The sequence below is a fragment of the Rutidosis leptorrhynchoides genome, chromosome 9 (assembly GCF_046630445.1).
Source record: "Rutidosis leptorrhynchoides isolate AG116_Rl617_1_P2 chromosome 9, CSIRO_AGI_Rlap_v1, whole genome shotgun sequence".
NCBI classification, from domain to species: Eukaryota; Viridiplantae; Streptophyta; class Magnoliopsida; order Asterales; family Asteraceae; genus Rutidosis; species Rutidosis leptorrhynchoides.
The window spans coordinates 5,212,850-5,224,421 of NC_092341.1; the positions used below are offsets into that span (position 1 = coordinate 5,212,850).

The window sequence follows — 11,572 nt, forward strand, 5'->3', positions numbered from 1 at the left end:
TTGAGATTTTCTTTATTTAATCCCCTTTTTACATATCATATCTCAGTAAAAGTAGCGTTAATGCTGCAAACATGCCACGTACTCTCACTTTTGTTTCATTGTAAGGTATATATCCCATAAAATACTAGTGTGAGTCATAAACTTTAAAATCGTATTTTAATGTAAACGAACAATAAAAAATAAAAATATCGATTCAGTTCCATGTCATTTTAACATAAAATAAAAAATGCAACATAAGTATTTTAACCGGCCCATCCGATAACATGTAATGTTTTGTTTACAAAGATACACGATTTGAAAATTTATGACCTACAATGGTAATTTTAGAGATATATACACTAAAGTGAAATAAAAGTGAAAGTACATGCTATTTGCTTAGATTATATTTTTATCCAAAAGATGAGAAGAGGAGAACAACCACCCTACAAACCATACTCAATATCATAACAACTAAAGGCACTAATTTGGGGCTTTGAGCTAAACAAATACACTAACCAAAAAAAAAAAAAAAAAAACATACGGCCAAATACCGAAGCACAAAACCACCACCTCTGATTAACAAATTTGAGCTAATAGACCAAATGTAAAATTGATCGTTAGAAATATAACTTTTCATTTGTGCAACCCAAAAAAGTCTTGAACTTGATATTTCTTACCAAATCCGTCCATCATTTGTACTTACCCTGAAAAAACGACATTGCTAATATCCTTCGTTCGGGCACTATCTTCATTTGGGATATCTCTTGTTCTATCTCACACAACTTGTTTAAATACTTTAGAAGCACCTCCTTATGTCGTATTCTAACAACTTTTAATTCTCTAAGCCTTTTTGAATTCTTACAAGTAGCCCAATCTTCACATTTGTTAATAACCCATTTTTTTGCACATAGTTAGAAAATGAGGAAATGCGAACCATCCATTAAAAAATCGAAATGATTTCGTCCCCACGACACCATTCTATTCCCCCAACCAACGGTTTATGATCTCTTTTTCTTTGAAAGGAAATATCACACACACATTTACATGAATATATACAATAATTCATGAATATGTTCACAAACAAAACTTGAACTTCAACTTGAAAAGGGTCACCACGATACCGCTAGGCCAATAGCCCTTTGGTCTAACGGTTGCTGATCTACTTAATATATATGTGCAAGGTCATTAAAGCTAAAGAAGGGGTTCTACGTGAAAAATAAACTTGCTTTGTTAATAAACTTGGTCAACAAGAAAAATAAGACGAATGGATATTTCTTTGCCTTAAGAAATATAATTAAAATATCAAACTTTTAGAAACTTGATGCCCAAGTAAACACATTATGTTCAAAGATTTGGCATTTCAGCTTCCTTCACCAAAACAACTTAAAAATGCTTTCAATTAACTAATATTTTAAATAATAAAATTTTAAAAAGATTAATGAATATATTAGAAAAAGATTTGACCCTTTTTAAAATACATGGTTAATGGTTAATGGGTGGCGGTGTGTCTGTTTAGTCCAATATATATATTGTTGCCTGATTAATACCCCTTATTCATCAATTCATTACTTCATTATCATTATCATTATTCACTTAAAAACCCTCCCAAAATCCCTAATTTATATTTCTGTAAAATCTACTGTAATCTTGCATTATCTGAAACCCTAGTAGACGTACACAAATACTATTTACATTCTCTACATATTTCTTTCAATTTTTCATCTCTGTAAAAACAAACCCTAGTTATCTGAACCAAGATTGGTTTCCTTTGTATCAATCGCAAAGGTATTATGCTTTGAGTATTCAAATTCCATATGATTTGTTAATCTGAATCAATTGAATGATTTGAGGTTTTATGTTACTATATATTATCATCATCATTGTAATCTGTTACATATATAGATAGATACATAGATAGATACACATTCATTGATATAGTAGTTGTATATCAATGGATGATCTGGAGAAAGCGATACTCATTATTTTCGATGAATCAGGAACTGTTACACCAGTATTAAAATCACAAGCAGTTGCATTTTGTCAACAGATTAAAGATAACAATTCATCTATTTGTGGTATATGTATAGAGAAATTATGTTTTTCGAAACTTGTACAAGTTCAGTTTTGGTGCTTACAAACTCTGCACGAGGTGTTACGTGCCCGTTACACTCGAATGAGTACCGAAGAAAAGAATTTTATTAGGAAATCTGTTTTTTCGATGGCTTGTTATGAACCGATTGATAATAATGTTAATGCTGTTAAGGTTTTAGACAGTCCTGCTTTTGTAAAGAATAAACTTGCTCAAGTTTTGGTTACTTTGATTTATTTCGAGTATCCGTCGATCTGGTCTTCAGTTTTTCTTGATTTTATATCGAATTTGAGCAAAGGTGTTGTGGTTATCGATATGTTTTGTCGTGTTTTAAACGCTTTGGATGACGAGTTGATTAGTCAGGACTACACACGTGCTCCCGAAGAAGGTGCGGTTTCAGGGAAAATTAAGGATGCAATGAGACAACAGTGTGTTAATCAGATTGTTCATGTGTGGTACGACATTGTATCGTTGTATAAAAATTCAGATTCTGAGTTATGTGCATTTGTTTTAGATACAATGAGGAGGTACATTTCTTGGATCGAAATTGGTTTAATCGCAAACAATACGTTCCTCCCGTTGTTATTTGAATTAATGTTGATAGACATAATACCAGACCACCTTAAATGTGCTGCATCTGGTTGTGTTCTTGCAGTAGTTTCTAAACGTATGGACCCACAAACTAAGCTTACTCTTTTACAGAGCCTACATTTGAGTAGGCTTTTTAGGTTAGTTGATAATGGTGATTCTGAGTTTGTATCCGGTTTAGCATCTTTACTTACAGGATATGCATCTGAGATTTTAGATTGTATTAAAAATCTGAACATCGAAGATCTCAAACGGGCTTCATTTGATCTTTTGAATGAAGTTTTACCATCCGTTTTTTACATAATGCAAAAATGTGAGATTGAGACGAATTTCAGTATTGTCCAGTTTCTTTCTGGATATGTTGCTACGATGAAAAGTTCATCACCATTGACTGAAAGTCAACTTTTTCATGTGGGTCAGATTTTGGAGGTAATCCGTATGCAGATAAGATTTGATCCCGTGTACCGTGATAATCTTGATGTGTTGGATAAAGTTGGACAAGAAGAAGAAGATCGAATGGTGGAACATCGAAAAGATCTGCTTGTGTTGCTACGTAGTGTAGGCCGTGTAGCACCTGATCTTACCCAAGTTTTCATTAAAAATTTACTTTCAAATGCTGTGGGGTCATCTCTTGATATTAACGTTGAAGAAGTGGAGGCTGCTTTGTCTCTATTTTATGCATACGGCGAATGTTTAAGTGAAGAGGCAATGAAAACCGGTACCGGGATTTTAAGAGAACTTGTACCGATGCTTTTATCAACAAAGTTTCCTTGCCATTCGAACAGGCTGGTTGCATTGGTGTATCTTGATACAATAACAAGATACATGAAGTTTGTTCTTGAAAACAACCAATATATTCCTTTGGTTTTGGCTGCATTTCTTGATGATCGAGGTATACACCATTCGAACGTGAAGGTAAGTCGAAGGGCGAGTTATCTTTTCATGAGAGTTGTGAAGCTTCTTAAAGCAAAGCTTCTACCTTTCATTGAAACAATTTTGCAGGTATTTGTTATAACATCTATTTCTTTGTTGCCAGCGTTCATAAATGAGCTGAGCTTCATGATTAACTCTTTGCTGTGCAGAGTTTGCATGATACAGTTTCTCAGTTTACAAGTATGGATTATTCTTCAAAAGAGCTATCTGAATCTGAAGACGGTAGTCACATTTTTGAGGTAATAATGGAAGTTCATGTTTATCCTTTTTGATTTTGTTCGTTGTGCTTATTACATATTTTTCTGATATTTTTATTACCAGGCAATTGGTTTGTTAATCGGAATGGAAGACGTGCCTCTAGAAAAGCAATCAGAGTATTTGTCATCTCTGCTCACCCCTCTCTGCCAACAGGTCAAAGTTTGACTCCTAATATGTCGTGTATAAAACCAAATTTTCTTCAAAAGCTATATAATGTGTGACTGTTGTTATGAATTAGGTTGAGGTCTTAATAGCCAGTTCCAGGGTTCAAAATTATGAAGAGTCGCCGTCAAAAGTTGCCAATATCCAACAAATCATTATGGCCATTAACGCACTGAGCAAGGTTATAAAATGAAACAAATTTTCTTGCCTCATTTCATGATTGTTTATACTACCAATATTTGTATCATGTGCTGATGTGCATTTTTATGATATCTCATGTATACTTGTCTTGTTCACAGGGGTTTAGCGAGCGCCTTGTAACTGCTAGTCGCCCGGCAATTGGCCTCATGTTCAAGCAGGTTGGTAATAAACTTAATATTTAATTATAAGATGAGAAAGTTTTGATGCATCATTAATGATTTTATATTTTGGGGCTGAATTATTATTATTTTTTTTCCTATAGTTTATTCTTTGATCAAATTCCCTTGTTGGTAACTGTAGATAAGTTTCTAATAGACGGGATTTGTGTGCTATTATCTGTTTAACTTTATGAATGAAGTTTGTATCATTTTTGTCCCTAGTAAGATCATTGTTAATTAGTTTAACTATTTTAGTTACATATTAGGTATACCTTAGTACGGAGTAGTGTATTTCCCATGATAGTAAGTGAAAATTTGTTTCCTTATATCCGATATCATGCTGTTTATTCACATGAAATGAATTAATGGTGAACTTTTTTTTATATATTTTGTTTTTAAACTGCAACTATCATAATTTATTGTTATCTGTACTCTTTTGTTTACAGACGCTTGATGTGCTCCTGCAAATCCTTTTGATTTTCCCAAAAGTAGAAACCTTGCGCTCTAAGGTATGGTTGAATTTTTTTTTTTTTTTTTTTTGGGTATTCTTTGTGTTCTTCTAGCTTGTTCATTCCTGATAATCACCTTTTTTGGCTCAGGTTACTTCATTTATTCATCGCATGGTTGAGACATTAGGATCATCTGTATTTCCTTACCTTCCAAAGGCATTGGAGCAGTTGCTTGTTGAAAGTGAGGTATTATTCATGCACTTGATTTTATTTTTCAAATATATATTTATAATTCCTTTTTATTAGTATGAAAAAAATATGTTGCTTTTGTAGCACATCTGGTCTTAACACTTCTTCTTATAGAAATATCCCATTTACATTAAAACCTGTTGTCTTCTATTTCTAATTATGTTTATCATGCAGCCTAAGGAACTCGTTGGGTTTCTTGTATTACTCAATCAACTCGTATGCAAATTCAATACCTCTGTCCAAAATATTTTGGAAAATGTGTACCCTTTTATTGCGGGCAGAATATTTAGCCTTCTACCAAGAGATACAATTCCTTCCGGGCCCGGAAGCAACACCGAGGTATATGAACTAGCCAAGTTTATATTATTTTCGACTTGCATTTCAATCATGAGTAAACTTTATGAACTATTTATATTTTTTCGTTTAGGAAATTCGTGAGTTGCAAGAGCTTCAAAGGACGTTTTATACTTTCCTTCACGTGGTGGTAACACATGATTTGTCATTGGTGTTTCTTACTCCTGAAAGTCTAGTCTACTTGGACCCAATGATGCAGTTACTCTTGTTCGCTTCCTGTAATCACAAGGATCTTGTTGTTAGAAAGGTAACCATGTTCTTATTCTTTACTATTGTGTAATCACCTTTTTTTTTTTTCTCTCTATATATTATATATATTGGAATCTAACAAGTCACTTTTTATTTATTTAGGCTTGTGTACAAATATTTATTAGACTGATTAAAGATTGGTCCAATGGGACTTTTGGTGATGAGAAGGTAACATAGTAGTACCTTACGGTTTCTTTTATGGTGGCTATGTTCTTATTTCCTGGCGTGTCTAATACGTCAACTATGCAGGTACCGGGCTTTAAAAGTTTTGTAATTGAAGCGTTTGCAACAAACTGCTGTTTGTACAGCGTGCTTGACAAGTCCTTTGAGTTTCGTGATGTAAATACTGTAAGTCAATTCTTTTTGGTTCAATTTTTTTGGTATAGTGTTTTTAGCTTTGTTTGTTTTCCATATCAAAGTTGACCGAGTATGTTTTAATTTGTTATAATCATATTCATTTGATAATCTTTAGGAAAGAAATTAACCTTAATAAATACAGTTTCCCTAATTAATATTGACACTTCATTCTTTAGAATTTACAACAGTAAAATGTCAAATATCTATAACAGGACACTTCACACTATATGAGAATTTTAATGTTACATATATACGGAACTATAGTAGGAAGTCTATTATGTTGTGTAAATTGTAAATATCATTCCGTGCATGCAAATGGTTCTTTTTTTGTGTTCTTAATTCGCATAAAACCATGTAACATTCTTTTTACCGAACAACTAAGTTTTTGTATATTTGTGGATCGTGTTTGCAGCTTGTTTTATTTGGTGAAATTTTACTGGCTCAGAAGATTATGTATGAGAAGTTCGGTAATGATTTTCTCATTAGTTTTGTTTCAAAAGGCATTCTTGCTGCACATTGCCCTCAGGATTTAGCAGAGGAGTACTGTCAGAAACTGCAGGTACATTTGCCACGTGTCGATTCTTTCATGCCTTTCTGGGGTAGTATCCGTCAAGTTTTATTTATATTTTTATTCAAAATACATTGATTTTTAATTATCAGGGAAACGATATGAAGTCACTGAAGTCATTCTACCAATCTCTTATAGAGAAGTTGAGAGTACAGCAGAACGGGAGCCATGTTTTCAGATAGCATGACCTCTAAATCTGAAATTAATGGACCGGCGACAACTGGTTCATGTGTTGCTCTGCTGTTACTAGTTGTGCCAATTTTGATCTCAAGTGGTTAGTCCATGTATCCGCTATACTAAAGTCGCATATTTCTATTCGGTAATCGCGCTATATAGTTTTAATTGTTGATATCTGCAGGTTTTTGCCCTGTACATAACATGGATGCGACTTTTCATTAAAATGAGGTATACAAATGGAGACGCTCAAATTGAACGGCTTTCTAATATCCTCGATGGTATCAATCAGTTATTTGATTCTTGTATATATGGGATTTTTGTTGCAGGTGTAAATTTCATGATCAGTTTCTATATCGACCAGTCCAATAACAGAAGTTTTGTTATGAACAATTACCTATAGTTCTGGAATTTATCTGGTCGTTACCTGCATATTGTATAATCCTGCTGGGCTGCGTACATCAGAGTATGGGGTCGGATTACTCGGCCTTCCAGGTAGTCCGAATAGGGAAAACCTTATACCTTTCAATCATTTTTTAAAGGATCTTTTACAACCATCTTAAGTTGGTATATTTATAGATACTGGTTTCAGTTTTCTTTTTATTACTGTATATATCACTAAAAATCTGGCTAAAGTATAATGTGATCGCACTACTATATTTTGTTTGGCTCATAATCTTTTCATTCATGTGTGGTAATATAATGAAAAACGGTATGTGATAGAAGTTTTACAAAAGTTTGAGGAAGTTTATAATTTGATTTGAACTAATCATTTGACAATAGAGTTCATGAGAAAGGGTAACTGAATTGGAACCTTTTTATTATTGGGTGATATGTGCTAAAAGTTACCTCCAACTTTTACAAAGAACGTATGATTACAAAAGAACTGTGAACAAGTTTACAAAACTTGGTATTGTTCATGGTAACAAACTTGGTTTGTACTCTGTGTTATGCTATCATGTTCCTTTAAAAATTTGAATGATAATTCACGTTTTTTACAATTGTTTTTCAGTTAGTTTTTTTCTCAAATATTCATTAATAAACCCATATTCTCACGGAGTCCTTTAACTAGTTATACATTAAAGTGCTTGTATTATATACGCCTTAAAGCATAAACTTTGATAAATAGATCATAAAGTAATACTGCGTATATGGTGAATATATCACATCTGACCTGGACATGGATCCCGGCCTTGATGATGAGATGAATTATGACTCAAGTCGAAACTTAATACTCGGTATTGTTAAAGTTGAAACAGAGTGATTTAAAAAATATTCGTTCACATATACTATTACTAGCCTTTAAGAGCCCGTGCGTTGCACGGCGACTCTTAATCAATCAAACTGAAAACGTTCATGTTATATCAATTGACGGTATGATAAATAGAGTATGAAAAGTATTCTTGTATATGAACCATTTTGCTATTGATATAACTAAGCAAAATACATAGTGAAACATACCACCGTTGCTCTTCATCATTAAACAAAACACGTTCTGATTTTGCAGCTGTTGTATAGCCCCTTTTTATGGCCTTCTCAATTTTCCTTCAGTGATATGTTTGAAGTCTATAGTATCTACGCCCACATAATATAAACAAAACTGCCTCTTAAATAATCCTAAAAAGCTTTTCAAAAAAAAAAAAAAAAATTCCTAAAAAAAGAACATATTTCAACGCAGAAAAGACGAACATTGCGAGTCTTTTACTTACTTTTTAGAAGGAAAAGTAGCTGCGTTATGGTCCTCCATGAATCTGTAAAGATAGATCTCATTATCAATAAAGGTGATAATTGTAAATAGATAGATCTTCATAAAAACCAACATAGCATTTCTAATGTGTTTAAAAGTTGGCTACTACAAAGTATAAGCTTAAAACATATTGTTTGAACATTGCTTCTCTTCCTAATTTTGCAAACTTTCAAGGTTCACCTGGAAGTATTATGAAGATGTATACAAATCAGTCAATGAAATGGCTGCAACCGGCTAAACATACCTGAATCATGAAATAAATAGGGATGATGATATGACAACAGATTGCACAACCATGCCCATAAAAAATCCTTGAACAAATCATAAAAAAAGGTGAGAAAATATTAATAAGTTATAAAACCTAACCTAGAGTAAATGAAACAACATTATAGTCCCCTACTACAAAATAAATAGTGATCCAAAACTTAGAAGTAGCTGCCCGAGTAGATAAGTGAAATTGGGTAATGGGTCAAAAAGGCCTCGGGTTGAAAGTTATCCTCGATGTAGTTAGGATATAAAGTGTCATGAATAAAAGTGTCCATGGAAATTCTCCCGAGTCACTGCCACTATTATATTAACATTAACTGTGTGCATATAACACCCTAAGTTAAATACAAATGGTTCAAGTGGCCACTAATAAAAGTTCTCAGTAAGGGTTAATTAGCAAAGAAACAGTTAATCACAACCACATATTATAAACACAACACCTATTAGACTACTAAAACAACCTACGAATCTATGCTAAATATCACTAAAACACGCAGAATAACTAACTTGATGGCATCGCAACCAAACAAATCCCCAGAAGTAACAGTAAGTAAAGTTTCAAAGTCAAACAATCAACCAAAAAACCCCATGAAGTTAATAAAATATAAAAAAAAGAAACTTTATATAATTAAGTGAAAACAACAAATCTATGCACCTTGCATTCCAGAAGTGACTCAGTTTTCTTAAGCTTTTCATCAACTTTACTTAGTTCTTCATTCAGCTGCAAGAACAAAAACATAAGAGGTTGACTATGAACCATGAGACTATCAAACATTTATAAGATCGTTTATAAAAAATTAAACTCGATCTGAATAGACAGAAGCATAATTTATTGTGTAGCTAAAACTTACCAATACACATACTTATGTAAAAAAAGTTGACTTTAAATTTATACGTTTAATAAGCCGTGAACTAATCGTGTTATTATGTAAGTAAAAAAAATAGCAGTGAACTTATAGGGGTTTTATGAGCCCGTCTGTTTTCACCCAAACATGATACGACTCTTTAATAAACCTGTCCGTTTTGCCACCTTTGAAAACCTAAAAAAATTGACTTTATAATTATACCTTTAATAAGCCGCCCGTTTTGCCACCTTTAAAAACATAAAAAAACTGACTTTCAAATTAGACCATAATTCAAGCAATGTTAAGAATGAGAACACTTTCAATTTAAGAAGCTGTATATCACCATCAAAGAGATGTTGGGTTCTCTTTAACCATTTTTTATAATTTCTTTAGTTAATCTTCTTGTACAAATTATAAACATCGGATTAATAAAACATATAAATATCTAAAGAACTTTAAGTGGTTTTCAATGGCCTTTGGTTCAATGAGTTTAAAATATCTAAAGCGTCATGAATAAAAACTTCCACTACCCGTGTCATTGTCTTGAATCTTTCGGTCAGAGGCGACTAAACCTAAAATTAACAAACAACATAAAATTATACTTTCAGAATTCAACTCGTAAGTTAACAAAATGAACCAATTGCAAAAAGAAGTGACTAAGTTTCATAAATAAAATATAAGAATCCATCATTGATACAAAAAGATGTTAATCAAGTTGAAGGCACCACATGAGAATAAAGTCAACATGGTATATGATATCGTTGTATAAGTTGACACATCTTCATTCTTAACATAATAAGATTTCTGAAAATAAAAAAATATATGAGTTGCTTACCATTTTAATGTGTGAAGGTGTAATATTTAACTTAGAGCATCCATTTTGTATTGGCTAATTTAACCCACTCAACCCATTTACTTAAGAACCATATACATAGGATACCAAATAGGAGTACATATACTATTTTAAATCATACAGAACCAACAACACTGTAAGTTCTAAATTAATACGGGCTCTCTAAATTGCTAACTTATTTCATTAACCAACTTGCAGATAATGGATAAAGAGTTATCAACATGCATTGAAAACGAATTTACAAAGGTGAGAAGCTTACCTGATCTCCTTCCTCATAATACAGTATACAATATTCTAAATATCTTTGTTCCATTTAGATCATTCAATTGATATTTTACGCGTATCTAAAATCAAAACAAAAATAAAATCATCAAATTGAACTAATTAATAACTAAATCGATATTCAGTATAGAAAATAAAACAAAACATGTGCATAAAATGGATTAAACAGTCTACATGATACCATTGCTTATGGGTACTAAAAATTCAAATAACGTAAATCAAACTTTATAAAAAAACGTTAATGAAAGGAATATTCAAAATCAAAAAGGGTTTACAAACCTGATTTAAATTCAATCGTTCTACTTGAAAAAATTCAATCGCTGTTTACATACCTGATTTAGATTCAATCGTTGTTACAGAGTATAGATCGCATCTTCAGAAACGCAAAACCAAAACACTGAAAACCCTAATTATTTAGGGCATCGCCGAATCCGATTGAAGCAAAAAGAACGCATGAAATTTGTAGCGTTGTGTGTATAAAATTATGACGAATAATTTAGGGATACGGCGAACAACGGGATGTTTTCAATCGGTGAACAACGGGAAGATTGGGGTTTTTTCCGGTTGGGAAGAGAGAGGAAGAGGATGTGTTTAAGCAGCGGTTTGTTGGAGTGACCCGAACTTTTCCATGTTTATATATATTAATTGAGATTGATATTTACATGATTAAATGTTTCCAACATGTTAAGCAATCAAACTTGTTAAGACTTGATTAATTAAAATATGTTTCATATAGACAATTGACCACCCAAGTTGACCGGTGATTCACGAACGTTAAAACTTGTAAAAACTATATGATGACATATATAT

The 11,572-nt window shown here is 32.4% G+C and overlaps 1 protein-coding gene and 1 long non-coding RNA gene across 4 annotated transcripts; one reads left to right on the top strand and one right to left on the bottom strand.

The window, feature by feature from the left end:
• Nucleotides 1–1,859: 1,859 nt before the first annotated feature.
• Nucleotides 1,860–7,414, top strand: LOC139866198 (exportin-T-like). The gene is made up of 15 exons (XM_071854352.1): nucleotides 1,860–3,658; nucleotides 3,739–3,828; nucleotides 3,911–4,000; nucleotides 4,086–4,190; nucleotides 4,309–4,368; nucleotides 4,815–4,877; nucleotides 4,968–5,063; nucleotides 5,241–5,405; nucleotides 5,494–5,667; nucleotides 5,772–5,837; nucleotides 5,919–6,017; nucleotides 6,439–6,585; nucleotides 6,687–6,868; nucleotides 6,953–6,999; nucleotides 7,098–7,414. Exons 1-13 carry the CDS (start codon nucleotides 1,931–1,933, stop codon nucleotides 6,774–6,776), a joined length of 2,973 nt encoding a protein of 990 aa, XP_071710453.1. The 5' UTR covers nucleotides 1,860–1,930; the 3' UTR covers nucleotides 6,777–6,868; nucleotides 6,953–6,999; nucleotides 7,098–7,414.
• Nucleotides 7,415–7,989: 575 nt separating this feature from the next.
• LOC139866110 (uncharacterized) lies at nucleotides 7,990–11,361 on the bottom strand. 3 transcript variants are annotated; one of them, XR_011765244.1, is made up of 5 exons: nucleotides 11,095–11,361; nucleotides 10,740–10,824; nucleotides 10,158–10,199; nucleotides 8,478–9,503; nucleotides 7,990–8,343 (listed from the first exon to the last, which is right to left on the bottom strand). It is a non-coding gene; the product is annotated as an uncharacterized lncRNA (long non-coding RNA). The 3 variants fall into 3 exon arrangements; XR_011765242.1 differs by having other exon boundaries at nucleotides 8,478–10,199; XR_011765243.1 differs by having other exon boundaries at nucleotides 8,478–10,199; nucleotides 11,042–11,361.
• Between the last annotated feature and the right edge of the window lie 211 nt (nucleotides 11,362–11,572).

Excerpts from the sequence above, each read along its gene's own strand:
- LOC139866198 (XM_071854352.1), top strand. The coding sequence starts at position 1,931 with ATGGATGATCTGGAGAAAGCGATACTCATTATTTTCGATGAATCAGGA. Across the intron at positions 3,659-3,738 it reads TCATTGAAACAATTTTGCAG|AGTTTGCATGATACAGTTTC; the intron begins GTATTTGTTATA and ends TTTGCTGTGCAG. Across the intron at positions 5,064-5,240 it reads AGTTGCTTGTTGAAAGTGAG|CCTAAGGAACTCGTTGGGTT; the intron begins GTATTATTCATG and ends TTTATCATGCAG.